This window comes from Meleagris gallopavo, chromosome 27 (assembly GCF_905368555.1).
Source record: "Meleagris gallopavo chromosome 27, MGAL_WU_HG_1.1, whole genome shotgun sequence".
NCBI lineage: Eukaryota > Metazoa > Chordata > Aves > Galliformes > Phasianidae > Meleagris > Meleagris gallopavo.
In genome coordinates, this window is record NC_139430.1 from 1,144,014 (window position 1) to 1,164,596 (window position 20,583).

The 20,583-nt window shown below is 59.1% G+C and overlaps 3 protein-coding genes across 5 annotated transcripts; all 3 read right to left on the reverse strand.

The window, feature by feature from the left end:
• Positions 1–93: 93 nt before the first annotated feature.
• On the reverse strand, positions 94–9,147 carry LOC146542674 (SMAD family member 4-like). Of its 2 annotated transcripts, none has more exons than XM_085209859.1 (12): positions 9,004–9,147; positions 6,116–6,364; positions 4,948–5,122; positions 4,820–4,840; positions 4,515–4,703; positions 4,286–4,417; positions 4,054–4,179; positions 3,897–3,950; positions 3,619–3,802; positions 2,346–2,514; positions 1,052–1,190; positions 94–952 (listed from the first exon to the last, which is right to left on the reverse strand). In XM_085209859.1, the coding sequence occupies exons 2-12, from the start codon at positions 6,350–6,352 to the stop codon at positions 741–743; spliced, it is 1,638 nt and encodes a 545-aa protein (XP_085065985.1). In that variant the 5' UTR covers positions 6,353–6,364; positions 9,004–9,147; the 3' UTR covers positions 94–740. The 2 variants fall into 2 exon arrangements, with proteins under 2 accessions (XP_085065985.1, XP_085065986.1); XM_085209860.1 differs by lacking the exon at positions 9,004–9,147 and adding an exon at positions 6,613–7,144.
• Positions 9,148–9,413: 266 nt separating this feature from the next.
• CHTOP (chromatin target of PRMT1) lies at positions 9,414–17,171 on the reverse strand. 2 transcript variants are annotated; one of them, XM_085209866.1, is made up of 6 exons: positions 16,983–17,171; positions 14,657–14,738; positions 13,072–13,225; positions 11,809–11,992; positions 11,574–11,711; positions 9,414–10,193 (listed from the first exon to the last, which is right to left on the reverse strand). In XM_085209866.1, the coding sequence occupies exons 2-6, from the start codon at positions 14,719–14,721 to the stop codon at positions 9,991–9,993; spliced, it is 744 nt and encodes a 247-aa protein (XP_085065992.1). In that variant the 5' UTR covers positions 14,722–14,738; positions 16,983–17,171; the 3' UTR covers positions 9,414–9,990. The 2 variants fall into 2 exon arrangements, with proteins under 2 accessions (XP_085065992.1, XP_085065991.1); XM_085209865.1 differs by having other exon boundaries at positions 11,809–11,995.
• Positions 17,172–17,714: 543 nt separating this feature from the next.
• On the reverse strand, positions 17,715–19,970 carry S100A1 (S100 calcium binding protein A1). Its single transcript, XM_003203253.4, has 3 exons — positions 19,814–19,970; positions 18,089–18,237; positions 17,715–18,006 (listed from the first exon to the last, which is right to left on the reverse strand). The coding sequence occupies exons 2-3, from the start codon at positions 18,227–18,229 to the stop codon at positions 17,863–17,865; spliced, it is 285 nt and encodes a 94-aa protein (XP_003203301.2). The 5' UTR covers positions 18,230–18,237; positions 19,814–19,970; the 3' UTR covers positions 17,715–17,862.
• Between the last annotated feature and the right edge of the window lie 613 nt (positions 19,971–20,583).

Below are 20,583 nucleotides of genomic sequence, written 5' to 3' on the forward strand. Positions count from 1 at the left end.
ATCTTTTTTTTTTTACTTTTTTTTTTACTTCATTTTTGTACTTTTTATTTTTTTTTTACTATTTTTAAACTTTTTTTACTACATTTTTCCACTCCTTTCCCCCTTTTTTACTTCTCTCCTTTCTATTTTCCCTTTATTTTCTCCTTACTTTTTTCACCTTAAATATTTTTTCTTTACTTTCCTTTTTTTCTTTTTTTTCCCTTTCCCCTTTTTATTTTCTCCTTATTTTCTTCCCTTTCCATTTTCTTTATTTTCCTTCTTTTTTTCTCCTTTATTTTTTCTTTTTCTTTTCTTTTTTTTCCCATTTTTTCTTTTTTCCCATTTTCCCCCATTTTTTTCTTTTTCCCCACTTTTTTTTTTTACATTTTTCGCCATTTCTTTTCCATTTTCCCCACCTTTTTTCCCCATTTTCCCCCATTTTTTTTACATTTCCCCATTTTTTTCACATTTTCCCACTTTTTTTTTTCATTTCCCCCACCTCTTATTACATTTCCCCCCCACCATTTCTTTCCATTTCCCTCACTTTTTAAAAACATTTTTCCCCACTTTTTTTTTCCCCATTTCCCCCACTTTTTTAAACATTTTTTCCCCACTTTTTTTTGTCCATTTCCCCCACTTTTTTTCACATTCCCCCTACATTTCTTTCATTTTCCCCCACTTCATTTCCCCATTCTTCCCCACTTTTCCTTCACCCCCCCCCACTTTTTTCCCTCCCCTTCCCCCCTCCCCCATTAACGCACTCAGCGCAGCGCCGCAGGCTCGGCAGCCGGCATGGCGTGCAGAACCTCATCCAGGAGCTGCATCGCGCGGTGCAGCTGCACCTCGATCCAACACGGCGTGTTTTTGATGCTCTGCCGCGGATAATCCGGCCCCCAACCCTTCACGAAGCTCAGCCGCAGGATGCACAGCCGCCGCAGATCATCCACGCCGATCCCGGCCGCCGCCGACAGCCCTGAGCGATTCCCTCGCCGGTTATTTGGGGTCCTCGCGGTGCCCCCCCACCTCCCACCCCCCCCACCTCCCACCCCCCCAGTTCCCGCTGCCCGCTCACCCACAGCCGGAGCGATGCCTCCCACCGCCCCGGGTCCCGGGATGTTTCCAGCCACGGCGGCCGCTTGGGTCGCGGCTGCGGCGTGCGCTGTGGCTGCTTGCTGCTGCATCTGCCGATGGCACTGCCGCAAATCGAACACCTGGGGGAGCAACGCGGGGGGACCTTCGGCTTCCTCCCGAAGTCCCTTCGGAAGCTTTGCAGCGGTTCTTTTTGAAGGGTCCCATCCCTGCCCGCCCCCCCGCCCAGCATCGGGGATGCTTTGCTCAGGTGAACACGAGCTCAGCATCCCTCCAGCCCTGCGGTCACAGGAAGACAAAATGGGTTGGAAGGGACTCAAGGATCACGAAGCTCCAACCCCACACCAATGCAGAGCCACCAACCTCCACGTCTCACAGCAGCCCAGGCTGCCCAGGGCCCCATCCTTGCTGCCCTCCAACACCTCCAGGGATGGACGGGGATCCACAGCCTCTCTGGGCAGCTGTTCCAGCACCTCCCCACTCTCCCAGCAAACAACTTCCCCCTGACAGCCAGCTGAAAGCTGCCCTCCCTCCACTTCCAGCCATTCCCCTCGTCCTGCTCTCATCCTCCCCTTCCCAAGAGCTGCCTCCCCTCCTGTTTGTGGCTCCCTTCAGGTCCTGCAGGCTGCACTCAGCTCACCCCCAGCCTCCTCTTCTCCAGCTGAACGAGCCCAGCTCCCCCAGCCTGGCTTTGCAGGGAGGTGCTGCAGCCCCCCGCTCATCTCTCTGCTCCTCTGGACCCTCTCCAACAGCTCCCTGTCTCTCCTGCCCTGGGTGCCCCAGCCCTGGGCGCAGTGCTGCAGATGGGGCCTCACAAAGCACAGCAGAGAGGGACGATCCCCTCCCTGTCCCTGCTGCCACCCCTCTGCTGCTGGAGCCCAGGATCCCGTTTGCTTTCCGAGCTGCAATCCCACCCTGCTGGCTCACGTTCGGCTTTTCATCCCCCAGGACCCCCGGGTCCCTCTGTGCAGGGCTGCTCTCACCGACTCAGCTCATCCATACTGATGTACAGCACAGCGCTCAGTTACAGCTGCTCGCCCCAAAACGCTTTGCCTTGTGCCTTACCCGCATCCCAGTCCCGCTGTTGCCTGTGGGGTTCTGGGCTCTGTCGCAGCACCGTCCCTTCCTGCAGGTATTGCTCCTCCCGTTGCCTCCCGTTTCCTCGTGACCCCATTCACTCAGCCCAGAAATCCCCATCCCACTGCATCCAACGCAACCACTGCATCCCTCCACCCTGGGACATTTGGGGTCTATCTCAGGGTCCCCCAATTCCCCACCTTAATGTGAGCTCCGGGGTAAATTTTGTGCACGGCATCTCCGGGGGCTCTGCCAGCCTCGCGATCCAGGTAATAACTCTGCACAAAGACTGCGTGGTCGCTCAGGCACCGCATCCAAACGTCGCCCTCACCTCGGCACTCCAACTGCACGCCCTTCCCGATGTGCAGCCTGACCCAGGGAGACCATCAGCCCCCAAATACCCCCCATTCCAACCCCATTTGCCCCCTTCTCCCCCCAAATATCCCCCATTCCAACTCCATTCCCCCTCTAACCCCAAATACCCCCCATTCCAACCTCATTCCCCCCTCTTACCCCAAATACCCCCCATCCCAATCCCATTTCCCCTCCCCCTCCCCCTAAATACCCCATTCCAACCCCATTTCCCACCCTCTCCTCCCAAATACCCCCCATTCCAACCTCATTCCCCCCTCTAACCCCAAATACCCCCCATCCCAATCCCATTTCCCCCCGCCTCCCAAATATCCCCATTCCAACTCCATTCCCCCCTCTAACCCCAAATACCCCCCATTCCAACCTCATTCCCCCCTCTTCCCCCAAATACCCCCCATCCCAATCCCATTTCCCCCCCTCTCCCCCCAAATACCCCCCATTCCAACCCCATTCCCCCCTCTAACCCCAAATACCCCCCATTCCAACCTCATTCCTCCCTCTCCTCCCAAATACCCCCTATTCCAACCTCATTCCCCCTCTAACCCCAAATACCCCCCATCCCAACCCCATTTCCCTCCCTCTCCCCCCAAATACCCCCCATTCCAACCCCATTTTCCCCCTCTGCCCCCAAACACCTCCCATCCCAACCCCATTTCCCCCCCCCAAATACCTCCATTCCAACCCCATTCCCCCCTCTAACCCCAAATACCCCCCATCCCAACCCCATTTCTCCCCCTCTGCCCCATAGATCTCCCATTCACTCCCTGTATCCCCTCCTGCCCTGTTCATCACCCCACCAACCCCACACATCCCCCTCCTACCCCCCAAATATTCTCCTCCAATCCCTCCTACCCCATCCACCCCATATTTGCCCCTAGACCCCTCTTCCACCCCATTTACCCCCCACTTACCCCCTTTTATCCCCCTTCTGCCCCACACATCACCCCTCAGACCCCATTCTAACCCCCCCCCACTCCACACCTCCACCTCCCCCTCCACCCCCCCCCATCACACACAACCTCGATCCCCCTCCGTATCCCCTCCAACCCCACGCATTCCCCCCACATTTCCCCCCTCCCCCCCCATTGCCCCCCACCCCACCGGGCCCTTTCGCTGGTGTCGGTGCGATGCACATTGGAGAGCTGCCCCAGGCAGAATCGATCCCCCCCCGAGGGGTCCACGTATCCATCCACGACCACCACCGGGCAGCTGGATGGAACCTTGAAGATCTCCCCCACCTGCACGTCCATCTCAAAGTAGGCGATGGAACACCAGAATTCTGGCCCTGGGAAGGGGGGGGGTTGGGGATTTGAGGGGGGGGGTGTTGGAGGGGGGGGTCAGGGTGTGGATGGCATCGGGGTGAACGTTGGGATGCTTACCGGGGTGGGTGGACACGGGCTGCTGGTAGGGTGTGGAGTTGTGATGTGGAGGCCCTGGGAATTTGGGGTGGGGGGGTGGGGGTTAAGATGGGGTGAATGGTGTGAAGCTGTGCCCCTTCCCCACCTCAATTCCCACCTGCCCTTCCTGCAGACTTACAGTAATGGTTGGGATGGTGCAGGGGGGGCTGTGAGTGGGTCCGGCTGCTGGGCTGGGCGGGGGGCTGCGACCCCCCCAGGTTGGGTGCGTAGATGGCCGCTGTGCTGCCACTCCAGTTTGGTGAAGCTGCGGGGGGAGAGAGGGTGGTCGGGAGGGGATGGGGGGGGGTCTGAGTGTGAGACCCCCCCCCAAAAGCTGGGGGGTGCGAGGTGGGGGCCAGCCCCATACTCACTGTGGTAGGGCGGTTTGGGGGGCGCTGGGAAGCCGTTCCGGGGGGGGGGCTGTGCTGGTGGTGGTGTGGGGCAGGAGATGTGCAGCAGCCCCTCGCTGTGGGGCAGTGGGAGCAGGGAGCCGCCGGGGGCCACTGCGGGTTGAGGATTTTGGGGGGGGGGGTCAGCAAAGCATCACAGACCACTCCTTAGGGATGGGAGCACAGGGGGGGGGGGATGTGTGGTTCTCACCTGGAGGCGAAATGGGCAGCGTGGGGTAGAGGCTCCCGGGGGCGTGGGGGGATTCAGGGAGCTGCGGGGGGGGCAGCGGCGGGCAGTAGGGTTCGGTGGGGGGGCACGGCGCCCGCTTGGCCCCATGCGGTACCTCCATCTGCACACAGTCATGGACAAACTCCTCCTTCACCAGGCGGGCGGGGGGCACTGGGCGGGGGGGACACCGGAGACCATTGGGGGGCACGGGGACCCGCTGCGGGGCTCGGGGGGGGCACGGCGGGGGGGGGCGTCGGCTCCGATACGCTCCGGCGCCCGGGTCTCACCTGCGGTGGGGATGCTCAGACCTGGTGAGATGAGACGGGGGTGTTATTGGGTGGGGGGGGGGGGGGTATGGGGTGGGGGTCGGGGGGGCTGGGGGGGGGTTGGGGGTGTCGGAGCCGGGCTGGCTCACCGATGGCCGGGGCCACCACGCGCTCGTAGTGGTAAGGGTTGACGCAGACGCTGTCGTATTTGAGGTCGAAGGCGAACTGGCAGAACTTGGAGTGCTTCAATTCGTTTTTGTGCAGGTCGGGCCAGCGCCAGAGCCGGGCGTAGATGACGTGGGGGAACCCCTTCCTGCCGGCCACCTAAAGGGGGGGGGGAACACACAAAAAATGGAATGACGGTGTGGGGACACGGCGTCATGCTGGGCCACGCTCCATCCAAGCCCGCTGATGGTGCTGCCAACACAGGCGTGGGGTGCTGGACCCACCCCCCCCTGGACCCCCCCGGCATCCACGCAATTCAAGGCTGGCGCCAGGCTGGGACCCCGGGGGCTCCCCCTGCGCCTCCCCGGAGCCGCGCTCGCTGCAGACATAACAAGTCCCCCCCCCATTCCCCCCTTCACAGCCCCCCCCCCCCCCCTCGGCTGCAGGCTGCCAGACAGTGACTCATCCAACAAGGGGGGCTGCGCTGCCGGGGGATGCCGGCGTGGGGGCTGCAGGCAGAGGGCAACGCAGCCCCCCGTGCTGTGATGCTGCTGAGAGCTGCCTGCTCCTGTCCCCCCCTCCCCAAGTCATGGTTGGGGGCTGTGAGTGCAGACACTGAAGTCAGCGCAGTGCTGGGCTCGGAGCCACAGATTGGAGGCAGTTTGAGTGCCCCACCGATGTGGGGGGGGTTCTGTGGGTCTCCCCTTGCCCCCATTATGTGGGATCGCCCAGCTTAGGGAGGGCTCTGGGGGTCTCAGGGGGCTACGGGTCTCCTCGTCTTGGGGATGGCTTGCTTGGAGATACTGAGGTCCCCAAAAGTTGGGGACTTCTGCGGGGTTATGGAATACTAAGAGGTCCATCCAGACTGGGGGATGGCTTATTTGGGGGGGGGGGGAAGACGGGGGGGTGTGATGGGACAGCAGGACACGCAGATCGCCAAAGCTCTGGGAGGGCTGCGGTGCCCTGGGGGGTTACTGGGTACCGCAGTGCTCAGCCTCCTCAAGCACCCCGGGGATGCTTCAAAGGACACAGGGACGCCCAAATCCCAAATCCCCCCCAGGCCAGGGAGGTGAGCGGGGTCTGGGGGGGGTCACCAGGGTCTCCTCGGCTCGGGGGGGTGTGCAGGGATGGGGTGAGGGAAGGGGGCTTTACCTGGAGCCGCCCGTCCAAGGTGCGCTGGATGGTGACGCACTTGCTGGGGTGGGCGCCGTTGGTGGTGATGGCAGCGATGAGCGAATCGAGCTCGTCCTTCTTCTCCTTCAGCTTCTTGACCAGGCTTTCGATGGCCCTCTTGGCGAAGCTCTCGTTCTCCCCGCCCTGCCGGTGGCACATCAGGCTGTGCACGATGCTCAGACAGGCGTCGCTGCTGCTGGGCGCGCCCAGGGACATGGCGCTGCTCCCCTGCAAGGCACGGCACGGCACGGCCCTGCCCGTCACCCCGCAGCAGGGGACCCTCCGGCCCCCCTCCCCACGCCTGCACGGCTGCAGCCGCGACGCGGGGCTGAGCTCAGCATCGTGCACAGAGCAGCTGCCCGAGAGGATCCGGAGGTGGCCGGAGGGGGACGTGGTGGACCCCGTTTGGCACCGGCGACGCGACGGCCCCCTGGGACGGCAAAACGGCGAGGACGTGGGACAGAGCCATGTGTCACCTCGAAGCAGCCCGGCCGCGTGGCTCCCACGATCCGTGCCCGGGATGGGAAGAGAAGACGAGCGGGGTGACGGCGACGCGTGGGATGCTCGGGGCGTCCCCAGCCTGAGGGCAGCGCAGCCCAAAGGTGGGCACAGGGGTGCGCTGGGGGCTGCTGATGGGAGCTCTCACCCCGGGGTGCCGGCCGTGCCGGTTGCTGCTCAGCCCCGTCTCCAGCTCATGGCCCAGACTAAACAGAGCCCGGGCTGCTGGCGCCGCTCTTTAACCCCTCGCTGCCTGCTGTCGGCACGCTCACGCCAAGAGCCGCGCGCACATGCGTGTGCGGAGCCCCCCAGCATCTTTCCTCCCCCTGCCCCGGGGTGGCTGCGAGCGCTTTGGGGCCTGGGAAAATCCTTGGGCTGACCGCAGACACAACAAACCCTTCGCCCCGCTCGGTGCGCTGACCCGCGGCCGTCTGTCTGTCTGTCTGTCCGTCCTGGCGGAGATGTGTTGTTGGCTCGGCCCCCAGCTTGGGCGCGATGCCACGGCTCCCCCCTCCGCGCCCCCCCCCCCCCCATCCCAGTGTTGGAGTGAAGCTGCTGGCCGGGCTCCCCGCTCCCAGGGGGACCGATGGAGTGGGGCGGGGGGATGCTGGAGGGGTCCCTGCGGTTGGGGTGCAGCTCTGAGCCCTCTCCAAGTTCTCTCCCTCCAGGGTCGGTGCTTGCCGTGCTCCACGAGCCAGGAGGGATGTTGGGGGCAGAGGAGGGGTGGGAGCTGCGCTGTACCCACAGCCATGGGGTGTCCCAAAAAGGGGCACAGCGCTGTCCCCACAGCAATGGATGTCCCAGAATGGGGCACAGCAATGTCCCCAAAGCAATGAGGTGTCCCAGAGTGGGGGTCACAGCGCTGTCCCTACAGCAATGGGGTGTCCTGGAGCAGGGCACAGCGCTGTTCCCATAGCAATGGGGTGTCCTGGAATGGGGCACAGCTATGTCCCCACAGCGCTGACCCCATAGCAATGGGGTGCCCCAAGGAAAGGCGCAGCTCTGTCCCCATAGCAATGGATGTCCCGGAATGGGGCACAGCTCTGTCCCCACAGCACTGACCCCATAGCAATGGGGTGCTGCAAAGAGGGGCACAGCACTGTCCCCATTGCCATGGGGTGTCCCAGAATGGGGCACAGTGCTGTCCCCACAGCAATAGGGTGTCCCAAAGTGAGGCACAGCAATGTCCCCATACCAACAGGATGTCCTGAAATGGGACACAGCATTGTCCCCATAGCATTGTCCCCACAGCAATGTCCCCACAGCAATGGGGTTTCCCAAAGAGGGGCAAAGCACTGTCCCCAGATCACCGACCACACAGCAATGGGGTGTCCCATGGGGAGCACAGCACTGTCCCCAAAGCAATGGGGTATCCCCACAGCAATAGGGTGGCCCAAAGTGGGGGCACGGTGCTGTCTCCATAACAATGGGGTGCCCCAAGGAGGGGCACAGCTCTGTCCCCATAGCACTGACCCCATAGCAATGGGGTGTCCTGGAATGGGGCATAGAATTGACCCCATAGCATTGCCCCACAGCACTGACCCCATAGCAATGGATGTCCCCGAATGGGGCACAGAATTGACCCCATAGCATTGCCCCACAGCACTGACCCCATAGCAATGGATGTCCCCGAATGGGGCACAGAATTGACCCCATAGCACTGCCCCACAGCACTGACCCCATAGCAATGGATGTCCCCGAATGGGGCACAGCAATGTCCCCATAGCAATAGGGTGCCCTGGAATGGGACACAGCACTGATCCCACAGCACTGTCCCTGCAGCACTGACCCCATTGCAGTGGGGTATCCCAAAGTGGGACACAGCACTGTCCCCAAAGCAATGGTGTATCCCCACAGCAATGGGGTGTCCCAGAATGGGGGGCACAGCTCTGTCCCCACAGCAATGGGGTGTCCTGGAACAGGGCACAGCAATGTCCCCATACCAATGGGGTGCCCCAAAGAAGGGCACAGCACTGTCCCCATTGCCATGGGGTGTCCCAAAGTGGGACACAGCACCGTTCCCAAAGCAATGGGGCTCCAGAGCGGGGGGCACAGCGCTGTCCCCATAGCAATGGGGAATCCCATAGCAATGGATGTCCCAGAAGAGGGCACAGCGCTGACCCCATAGCAATGGGGTGTCGTGGAGCAGCGCACAACACTGACCCCACAGCAATGGGGTGCCCCAAAGCGGGACGCAGCACTGTCCCCAATGCCACGGGGGTTCCCGGAATGGGGCACAGCCATGGGGTGTCCCGGTGCCTCGGTGCCCGGCAGCTCCGCGCCGTGGCCGGGCAGGGCGAGGCCGCTGCGGGTCTCCGTAGGGGGGATGGTGGTGGGGATACCGAGGGAGGGCCGGGCTGCGCACTCACCTCCGCCGCACGCCGCGCTCAGCCCGGACCCCGCATCGCCGCCCGCCCCACAACAAAAGGGGGAGCCGAACGCGTGAAGCGCTGCAAGGACGCAGCCAATGGGAAGCGGCGTGACGGGCGGCCACCGCCCCGCCGACCAATAGCGGTCGCGCTTACATAGAGGGCGGGGCAGCGGCCGGGAAGAGCCGAGCACCGCCCCCTGTCCTCCCCCTCCCCAACCCCGGTGCGGGGCGGTTCGGAGCCCCCTCCCCACGGTTCAGCTCCTCCTATAGCGGCTCCTCCGCTGCATCAGCGAGTGCGGAGCAAACGGGATGTATTGAACCCCCCCCCCAGCGAGCTGTGACAGCAGGAGGCCGATGGGATTCGCCGCAGGTGTAAAAAATAAAAATAAAAGCACCCGGAGCCCGCACTGCTTTTGTAATTTCTCCTTTGTTACAACAAACCAGAAAGACGGGATTCCATCGAAACCGGGAGGTCACACAACAGAACCGAAAAGGGGGGATGGGGGGGGATGGGGGGCAGAACCACCTCCCAGCAGCGGCGGGATGGGAGGAGCCAGCGTTGGTTACACCGCAAGGAACGGCGCCGAGCAGCGGAGCTCTGGGCTCCGTGTTGTACAAGGGCTGCTCGATGGGTTCAACAGGAGTTGGGGGGTGAGGGGGGGGACGTTTCCCATCCCAAAACGCTTCTGCGGAGCCCTGCGCGCAGGCAGACTCACAGCTCCATAGCAGGAACTGCAGCAGGGCTGTCAGATTCGCATTCGGAGCAGTTTGGGGGGAGAATAATAGATAAAAAAAATCCCAAAAGGTTTCACACAACGTATAAAGTATCAAAACAGGAAAGGAAAACATACTGAAGTCTGATCTGCGGTAGAACAGGGCTGCTCCCTATTCCCGTGGGTCCTTTCAGCTGAATCAGGGTTTCCTTTTTTTAGCTTATGGGTACGGGATACACACCAACATCCACACCAGTCTCTGCAAACACCCTTCAGTCGTTCGTTTCGGGGTCTGTCTGAGCCATGTAAGCATCCAGCTCGGCGTCGAGGTGTCCTTTTGTTTTCGACATGTAAGCATCTAACTGGTTGTCCAGCTGTTCCTTGGTCAGCGCAGGCCGTGCCGATCCTCTGCCTCGTCCTCTGCCTCTGCCACGGCCACCAAAGCCGCCTCTTCCCCGGCCCGCCATGCCACGGCCTTGCAGAGACAACACAAGGGTTACGGACTGCAGCACAGGGCTGGGCAGAGCTGCTGCCCCAAATCCCACCCCCAGCTGGGGGCTGCGCTGCGCTGGCCCCGCTCCCCACCTTGCTTTGCTTTCAGCCCTGCGGGGTGTGGGACCAGCCGTGCCCCCAGCTCTGCTGTTTGCGTTCCATCCGCACTCAGCGGGTCAGAAAGACAGACGTTTAGGCTCAAACTCTCTGCTATGTGCGGGATCTCGGGGTTTGGGACACCGTCTGCACGTTGCTGGGAGCAGCTCGTGCCTTTAGGAGGCATTACACGCAAACTCCTGTGGGGAAGCACTTCCTATTTAGCAGCTGCCCCAGGAGAACACACTGAGCAGAATCGGCCCTATGTGTTACACAGCCTATGCGTTAAGTGTGGGAACACAGCACAACGTTCCTCAACAGGCTGAGCTCCTTCCCCGCACATTCACACCTGCAGGAGGGGACGGTGCTGCGACAGAGCCCAGAACCCCACAGGCAACAGCAGGACTGGGATGCGGGTAAGGCACAAGGCAAAGCGTTTTGGGGCGAGCAGCTGTAACTGAGTGCTGTGCTGTACATCAGTATGGATGAGCTGAGACGGTGAGAGCAGCCCTGCACAGAGGGACCCGGGGGTCCTGGGGGATGAAAAGCCGAACGTGAGCCAGCAGGGTGGGATTGCAGCTCGGAAAGCAGATGGGATCCTGGGCTCCAGCAGCAGAGGGGTGGCAGCAGGGACAGGGAGGGGATCGTCCCCCTCTGCTGTGCTTTGTGAGGCCCCATCTGCAGCACTGCGCCCAGGGCTGGGGCACCCAGGGCAGGAGAGACAGGGAGCTGTTGGAGAGGGTCCAGAGGAGCAGAGAGATGAGCGGGGGGCTGCAGCACCTCCCTGCAAAGCCAGGCTGGGGGAGCTGGGCTCGTTCAGCTGGAGAAGAGGAGGCTGGGGGGGAGCTGAGTGCAGCCTGCAGGACCTCAAGGGAGCCACAAAGAAGAGGGGAGGCAGCTCTTGGGAAGGGGAGATGAGAGCAGGACGAGGGGAATGGCTGGAAGTGGAGGGAGGGCAGCTTTCAGCTGGCTGTCAGGGGGAAGTTGTTTGCTGGGAGAGTGGGGAGATGCTGGAACAGCTGCCCAGAGAGGCTGTGGATCCCCGTCCATCCCTGGAGGTGTTCGAGGGCAGCAAGGATGGGGCCCTGGGCTGCTGTGAGACGTGGAGGTTGGTGGCTCTGCACGCAGTGGAGGGTTGGAGCTTCGTGATCCCTGAGTCCCTTCCAACCCTGGCCGTTTTGTCATTCTGTGAAACGGGTTTGGGGCTGCACAGCCACAAGCATGAAATAAAGGGAGCTGAAGCTTGTTCCGAGCTGCTCAGACTGACCTCTGCCGCCGAGTCCTCCGCGCCCCATGGCTCCACGCCCCATAGCTCCTCTGCCCGGCCCCCCGCGGCCCCGCAGCCCTCCTCTTCTCAGCCCCATCCTTGGGGCCATTCCTCGGCCTCCCCGCAGCAGGCCCTGACCTGCAAGAGAGCAACGGAGCGTCACAGAACCCATCGCTTCTCAGAGCCAAGCAGTCAAGAAGACCGCCTTACGACCTGCCACGGCAGCAGCACTGACCTCGCAGCGGGAGCCCTCCTCTCAGCAGAGCTCTGCCTCCCCGGCCCCCACGCATGGCTCCTCGTGGCAAACCTCTCTGCCCCATGGCCAGTCCTCTTCCCCCCATGGCTCCGCGGGCGATGGGGCCTGCAGGGCGGCCCAGCCGTGCCTGGATGTTGCTTTTACCGAGGCGTTGCTTCAAGCTCTTCTGGAATAGATCGTTAAACAACAGGAAAGTCATGCAGCAATCTGAGCGGCACAGAAAGCAAAAACTGCTTATTGTCAAGAAAAGGTCGGGTTTTTATTCTTAAAGCAGAGGGCCGCCAGCTCTCTGCAGTGTGTTCTCGAGCTTGAAATAGAAGGCAATCAAATGCACAGCTGCATTCCTCCTTATCAGAGATTAAGCCCTGAGCACTTAAGTATTCCAGCTATGTGGTGAAGCAGCAAAACTGAGAACTTCCCAGCGCTCTCCCTGTGTGTAAGGTAACATACAGAAGCATACTGGACTTCTGCGGTCCAGCTGTGCAGTGCTGCAATTGAAACACACTGCATGGCTGCACTGTGCTACCCTGCAGCTCCGATTCTTGCTCTACACAAAACATTTTTAAGCCAATCTTTCCTACTGTCTCATTTAAATGCAGACTTTAAAGCCTGAACCAGCCTGATGAGGAGCAGACCGTGCCGACACCGGCCTGCTGCCCCTTCCCTACAGCTGTGGGGGAGCAGAGAGTTAAAAGCTAGAGGATTTGTTTAGATCTGCTCTGCAGAGGGGGTTACTTCAACAAACACACCACGACCTGCAGCATTCCCCACTGAGATGAGGGATAAAGACACAAGGAAAACAGAACGCTATTCCTTAAACCCAGGCCTGCAGCCTGGCATTTGCAAGCCTCCAAGTATCAGTTTGGTTCATCTGGTCCTCGCAGGCAGCTGCTACCACGAGGGGGTGGAGGTGGGGATGGGAGCAGCCAGCCTCAGTGGGCTCTAAGGGCTGGAAACAACCCGCAGCAAGTGCTGCTGCAGCTACATTGAGAGATGAAGCACTCAGCAGATCCAGAAACCCAGAATGAGAACATTTCTCTGAAAAAATAGAGAGGAGATATGAACAGCCAGCAAGAAAAAAAAAAACTCAGTAATATTAACCAGTAAGTTACACAGCATGACTTATCCGAAGTGATAAATGGCACTTCTGCAAGTCCCTTCATCAGTGCTCATCTTTAATTGCTGGGAATGTTTCTGCTTATCCACCACACCCCAAAAAGCCATCAGCTTTTTCCCCCTCACCTGCTTCAGCTTCAGAGCAGCCTGCACAGAAGGTCTGTTCTCCATCTGCTGGGCCAATCTTCTGTTTCTGGCACTGGCCAGCTGCTGCTGCTGCTGCATGGTAGCCCGAATATTCACTGGCATCGGCTGTTTGTTCTTCAGCATGTTAGTGAAGCTTCAAGGTCGAATAAAATGGGTGTTTAAATTAAGCTTTATTACATACATTTATTGGCATTTCATGGTTCTCAAGATTGGATCTCCAGATCCCGTGAACCTTTATGTAAAGAGTGGTACTTAGGTCACGGCACGGCATTACATATTCCTTGCTTTCCACAAGTGTGCAAGAACTGGAAACTCAGGAATGATGTTGTATATTAATTCAGGAGTGATCAAAGCTTTAGGTTACTGGTTTTAGAAATGGAAGAAGGAATGGAAACAAGCGAGAAGCAGAGATGTTGATGACAGGTGGAAGAGGACGTCGCAGAGAAGCGGGGCGAAATCTGACTGCAAAAGTTACGTCAGCCCTCAAAGAGCTGAGAAATCTGATGAAGCTCCACCTCATCACACAGGCTGAGAGAAAACTCCGCCCTGGGAACGGACTGCTGCACCTCTACCCCACCACAGCACTGCTGCCACCACCTGAGCACGCTCACTCGGTTCTATCTGTGCTGCATTCTGTCTTGAAGAGCCACGCTGGAGCAGAACACACAGCAAGATGGTAAGCATGGTTAGCAGCAACCCATCAGCTGCCTGTTGTATCCCAGGGAAACGCTTACAGGTGAGGAATTTGGACTGACCAGAAGCAGTGAGGCCAGCAGCCTTCCCAGCACTGCACCTCAACGCTGCCTTCTCTGGAGGAAGCTCCAGCCATGGGCTCAGGTCAGCTCGTGCCAGAGCAGGAACTGCACACAAACAGCTCTATTCTTCCTCAGCGATCATTAAACCAAGAGCAATTAGCAAGAAAGCAAAACGTAACCACAGCGTTGCTGTTAGTCTGCACTGCAGAACTGCAAAAGCTCGATGGCATAGGAAAAAAAAAACAAAAAAAAAACCAACAAAAACAGGAGAATACTCAACAGAAAGGGAAAGAAATCAGCACTGAGAAAAGAGAGATGGAGATGAAGCAAAGCGTTTGCCTCTTACAAGGCCCAAAACGTTGTTACAGGGCCTTTGGGCTGGTGTAGCAGCCTGCTGCATGCCTCTTACAGGCCAGACCACATGCACGTGTGTCAGCCTAGGACAAAGCAGCAAGCCTGCTGCAGCTTTGGTAACATGTTACCATACTGCAGCATCAACTAGATAAATGTAAAAACATGTGGAAGAAAAAGGGAGGGCGTGGGGTTTCTCTCTTTTGGTACAACACATCCCGCCACATTTACGTGTTGAATGGCTTAATTTTAATTGCTATGGACAAATTGCTCCGAAACAATTGCCCTTTTAACCTTCTGTACCACATTTGTTGCAGTTTAAGACAGAGGTGCAATGCCATCTGCTCGTTTTAGTGAGGTTAAAAGAGGGCAGAAACCACGTTGGCTTTTTGGACACCGGACAGTGATAATTAAATACAAATTTTCTTATGAGCTGAAGCTGCTGTTGGCTTCCTCACCGCTCGTTCAGAGACATCTTGGTGGTGCTCTTTAGCACAACCTTCGGTGCTGACTGTGCAGCCATCTTCAGATCAACAGAATCTGCAAAACACAAGAGCTAAGGTTAGCAAACAGCACTCAGATACTGCATTTATTCAACTGAACACTCAGAGACCTCAATCCCAGCTGCTTTGGTGAGGAAATCAATAACCAGGCAGGTAACTGCTAACACACGAGCACATATTTTATTGGTTTTTCTAGCCTGTTGCCATAGAATCACAGAATCAAGAACTGCTCAGGTTGGAAAAGACCTTCAAGATCATCAAGTCCTGTGATACAACAGGCTTCGTTAACAAGTTATGGTAACTCATTAAGCTGCCTTCTGTTTAGAAAGCTGAAATCCTGCCTTCAGCAGGAGCAGTGCAAGAACACAGCCATCAAAATGGCACCAACCACTCAGTGCTGCACCTCACGACTCCACCACAGCTCCAAAGCTGTCGGTTTCAGTAAGAAGGAAATCCAAACTGCCTTTAAACAGACGCAGATCCTGCGTTCTGCGATCAGATTCAAAGATCGCTGAACAAAAAGTCACAGTATCAAGGTGATCAGGTCCCATCGTTCTGTGCTGGGGGGGCTGGACGTGCAGTTTGGATGCTCTGATAACAGCAGAGCTGTGGGCCTTGGGCCTCTCGCCCACCCTGCACCGCTTTCATAAAATCATCAGATGGTTTGAGTTGGAAGGGACCTTTAAGATCATTGACTTCCAACCCCCTGCTACAGGCAGGGATGCTTCCCAATAGACCAGGTTGCTCACAGCCCCATCCAGCCTTCAGTGCTGCCAGGTAGGAGGCATCCACAGCTGGGCAAACTGTTCAAAAACGGACAACAAACAAGCTGAAAGCAAAATTCCTTTTAGAAATCATTCTGGTTTTCTAAGTCTTCCGTTTGGCTGACGTTGCCCTTTTGTTCAAATTCTAAATTAAAAGAATTCATCACTGCAATGTAGAAAATTATATATATTTATCAGTGTTACAACGTGTATAAAGACTTAACATTTTTTAATGTTCTGAAAAATGGAGCAAAACAATTCTCTTGTAATACGTATAATTTTGGAAACAGCCTTTATTTCTACCTAAGGACTGTAAGAGAAGACCAAATAAAAATAGAGAGAGAGATATTTGTAATTAAAAATACATTAATGAATGTACGATTATTTCAGATGCAATTTTTTCCTCAGGTACATAAAACACTGTGAAGTTCGTAGGGATTCCAGTTCACATTCGCAGTATTAAAGAACCACAGAATTGCAGGGATTTGTGGTGCTGACATTACAAAGCTCACCCATATCACCGATTCATTTCTACTTTTCTGCTCTTAGCATCAAACCTAACGCTCAGCTAACAGCCCAGGACGGCTCACCTTCACAATATGGGAAACAAAGCCTTCTGCTGACTGCATTTCACAGAATGGCCAGGGTTGGAAGGGACTCAAGGATCACGAAGCTCCAACCCCACACCAATGCAGAGCCACCAACCTCCACGTCTCACAGCAGCCCAGGCTGCCCAGGGCCCCATCCTTGCTGCCCTCCAACACCTCCAGGGATGGACGGGGACCCACAGCCTCTCTGGGCAGCTGTTCCAGCACCTCCCCACTCTCCCAGCAAACAACTTCCCCCTGACAGCCAGCTGAAAGCTGCCCTCCCTCCACTTCCAGCCATTCCCCTCGTCCTGCTCTCATCTCCCCTTCCCAAGAGCTGCCTCCCCTCCTGTTTGTGGCTCCCTTGAGGTCCTGCAGGCTGCACTCAGCTCATCCCCAGCCTCCTTTTCTCCAGGCTGAACGAGCCCAGCTCCCCCAGCCTGGCTTTGCAGGGAGGTGCTGCAGCCCCCTGCTCATCTTTGTGGCTCACTCCAACAGCTCACTGTACCAAGGTTTCTCAAACCTCTTTTGTCAAACCTCAAACCTTCCTGAGAGCAAGGTGTTCCCTGAGTGAGTGATAGGCTGGAGCCACGAACCCAAAATCACATCGGAGGGGGGGGGGGGGGTCTGCCCAAGGACCAGCAGGAAACTGACTTAAAACCCACCTCACATCCCAATTTCTCCATTAAATACCGCAAACCACCAGCCTGCGAGCAGAGCACCGAGCCGAGGCCTGACCCAACCGATCCCAAAAAGCTGAGAGACGTGAAGCAGCATCCAAACGACTCAAACCCCGTTCCCCACTCCTCCTTCCCCTCAGCACCTGAAGCGGCCCTGCGGCCTCCTCACAACCCCCCCCCTCCCCCCCCCCAAAAAAAACGCCCCGGCCTCCCCTCAGCGCTCCCCTCAGCCTCCAAACCGGTTTCTCACCGAAGCAGACGGTCGCCAGGTCTCCGGTGGGGCTGCCTGCTGCCTGTTAGCGGCTGTGGGGCCGGGGCTGAGCTCCGCCGCCCGCTCCCGCCGCACTCGGGCTCCCGCAACAAAATGGCGGCGGCCGTCGCAGAGCCCGCCTTCTTCCCGCCGCCCAGAGCGCAGCCGGCCAAAATGGCGGCGCGCAGGGGCAGTGAGGGGTGGGCACCGCGCTGCCCGCTATTGGGCGGACGCCGTAGCCGTCCTTCTCTGCCATTGGTCAATCAATGCGCGGTGGGCGGGACTTTGACCAGGGTGGGCGGGCCTACGGTCGCGGCCTAGCTGCGCACGTGCGTGGCGCCGTGCGGGAAGCTGAGCCCCGCGGCGGGGCCGGGGCAACGCCGTGCGGTTGGGTCTGGAAGGTCTCACGGAGGCTTCATCCGCTTCCGAGGCCCGGTTGGGCCTGTGGGCGTTGCGAGGCGCTGAGGCAGGCCGCGGCCTGGCAGACGATGGCGCTGGCGGCCCTGCGCTGCTCGGTGCGAGATCAGAACCGGTTCCTCCCGCCCCGCCCGGCGCCGTGCCGCGCCGTGTCTCCATGGGAACGACGCCCCTCAGCCCCCCCGCAGCCCACCCCCCATGCGGGGTCGGGGTCACCTTCCCAGTAGTGCTCAGCCCCAATATGGGCCCGTAGATGAGCCCGGAGCAGACATCCCCCCCCTTTCCCCGGGGATGAAAGAGCTGACGCAACGCTGCTGGTGGGATCGATGCCTTTATTGCTTAGCCAGGTCCCTGCGGGACCCCCGGGTGCACGAGGAGCAAAGGGTGGGCGGGGGGGGGATTAGGGGAGGGGGCTCTGCTTTTGGGGGTGCCGTGGTTGGGTGCTGTGGGGCTGGAGCCCGGCTCAGGCGTTCTCCCAGAAGAAAGTGTTGCAGGCCACGGTGAGGGCAGCCACCAGAACCACGTACTCCTGGAAGTCCACCTCCCCGTCGCCGTTCTCGTCCAGATCCTGCATGATCTTCTCCACAGCCCCCGTGTCCTTCTGGGTCTGGGGGAGGGGTGACAGGGGTGAGCCCTGGGGGCTGGCAGCCCGCTGGGACGCCTCCTGTGTCCCCCAACGCGGCTCCTACCTCCAGGAAGCAGCCCAGCTCGCTCTGCAGCAGCTCCTTCAGCTCCTTCTTGCTCAGCTTGTACTTATCCCCCTCTTTGCCCGAGTAGTGGTGGAAGACGTTGATGAGCGTCTCCATGGCCCCTTCCAGCTGCGATGCCATGGCTCCGGCTGCGGGAGGCACCCGCTGTGTTACAGGGCCAGCCTTGGATCGCAGTTCTCCCCCCAGTCCCATCCTGCAAGCACTGCCCACCCTGCATCCCCCAACGAAGTGCCACGCAGAACGCCATCAGCGAGGCTGTGGGGTGCCCCGCTCCCCTCTCCCCCCCCTTTTTTTTAATGGGGTGCTGCTGCTGCGAACCCCCTCGATGGTGTCAAACCACGGTGGGTACCCGCGGTCCATCCGTCACCCGGTGCTCACCTGAGCTCCCCGCCGTGCCAAGTGCTGGGCTGGGCTGCCCAGGGATGTTAAATAAGCTCCAGGCCCCCTCCCTCCGGGAGGATCCGATACCAGGGCTGGACAGCCGGGCTGGCACCGTTGGGACGCCCCGCGCTGCCTTCACTGGGGTTGGGATGTGAGGACACCCCTCTGGCCCCGCTGCTCACCCCACACCTGGAGGAGCACTTCCAGCCCTTGCAGTGCTTACAGGGCGCTTTGGGGTGCTCTGTGTCTCCCCGTAACCTCACACACATCCCTTTTTGCCACCTCTGCGGCCCCTTGGGATGAGCAGCAGTGGGATGCTGGGGACGGGGTGAGCCGGCTCTGGGTCAAACCGTGACCCCAAGTGTGACCCGTTGGGCATCCCCCATCTGTCAGCGCTGTGGTGTGGGATGGATCCGGCCCCATCCCTCCTTGGTGGCTGATGTGTGCGGGTATCCGGTGTCCTCGGTGCCGGCGGGGGGAACTGGCGGGGGCTATCGGGTGACGCAGCGCGGTCCCCCTGCTCCCTGCTCACAGAAAGGCCCTTGTCCCATTAAAAAAGCCCCACAATCCCTGCCTGAAGGTTGCCTCAGCAACGCTATGGCTAAAGAAACCAGATTCCTGGCCGTGCTGATAATCCTGGCTCTCGTTACCACCCAGCATCCGCGCCACCCGGCCGTGCCCGCTGCTCCTCCCCATCCCAGGATGTCCTCCCTCCTTCCCCAGAGTGGTGCTGAGCCCCCAAACCAGGGCAGCCAGGGCCGTCCCCGATGCAGGGGGCTGCTGGGTGCTGGGCTGTGGTGTTTTCACAAGAGCTGGGTGGTGCCGGACTCTTTATCCCAGATTCCAACCCTAATTTGGGGCTAATTATATCCTACTCCCTCCGTTTCCACTTTCCGCACTTCCTGTCCCTGTGGTTGAGAAATGCTGCAGCGTGGGGATCCCCCGAGCCAACATCCCCCCAACTGTACCACCCTGATCCCGTGGGGGTCCTGAACCTGTCCTGGGAATGCAGAACGGAGGGGTGGGAGGGTTGGATTTGGGGTGAATTGCAGGATTCTGGGAGCTCTGCACCTGGAATAGCTTGGGTGGCTACAGAGGAGGTCTGGATGGAGGTGAGGAATTCAGATGGAACTGTGTGGATGCACTGGAGGGGTGGATGGAGAGGGTGGTCCTGGGGGAAAGCACAGGCACTGCGTCACTCCAGGACACGCTCCTTTTTTCCATTAGGACCCAGCAGCCAGCACGGGGCAGGAGCAGAGCTCAGGGCGTTGGGGGAAGGCTGTGCGCAGCCCAAGGTGGGGAGCAGACCCCGGTGTCACTTACGTGGCAGTGTCGGTGTGGGGGGGTTGGCGGCGGTGGCACCTCCGTCCCCGTCTCAGCAGTGGGCAGAATGCGGCCGCCCCTTCCGGGACTGCCTGGTCCTGGCACTGCATCGCCTGCACAGCTGCTGCAGGATTGCCCTGGGTGTAAAAATAACCCTGCAGCCTTTGGTACGGGTGGGTGATGGGTGATGGCCGTACAGCTCCCATCGCTGCGCCGAGCTCAGTTGGGCTCTGCCCCACTTTTTATCAAACCCCAAACCTTCCTGAGAGCAAGGAATGCTCGGGTGTTCCCTGAATGGTGGGATGGGCTGGAGCCACGAACCCAAAATCACATCGGAGGGGGTCTGTCCAAGGAATGGGACCGCAGCGGTGCCACCTGGCCTGTCCGCACTGGCAGCTCCCCGGAACAGCTCTTACCAAACTGGGAGCAGCGAGGGACGTGCCAGGAGGTTTACACACAGCCTGGAACAGGTTTCAGCCTCTGCGACTCCCGTGCTCCACTTTGACCCAGCTAAACCAGTTGCTCCAGTTGCTGGTGCCGGGGCTGGGCTTGATCTTGTCTCTCCGATCCATCGCCGGAGCTTGGAAGAGGCTTTTCCATCCCTGGAGTCTGGGAGAGGAGAAGCTGCTGGGTGTGCGCTGTGCCGTGGTTGGGGACATGGCGGTGGCACGTGGTCTGGTGGCCTTGTCACCTCAATGGATGGGGTGGGCGATGAGTTTGGGACGGTGTCACAGCCCGCAATGACCCTCTCTGGTGGAGCAGGACAGGTT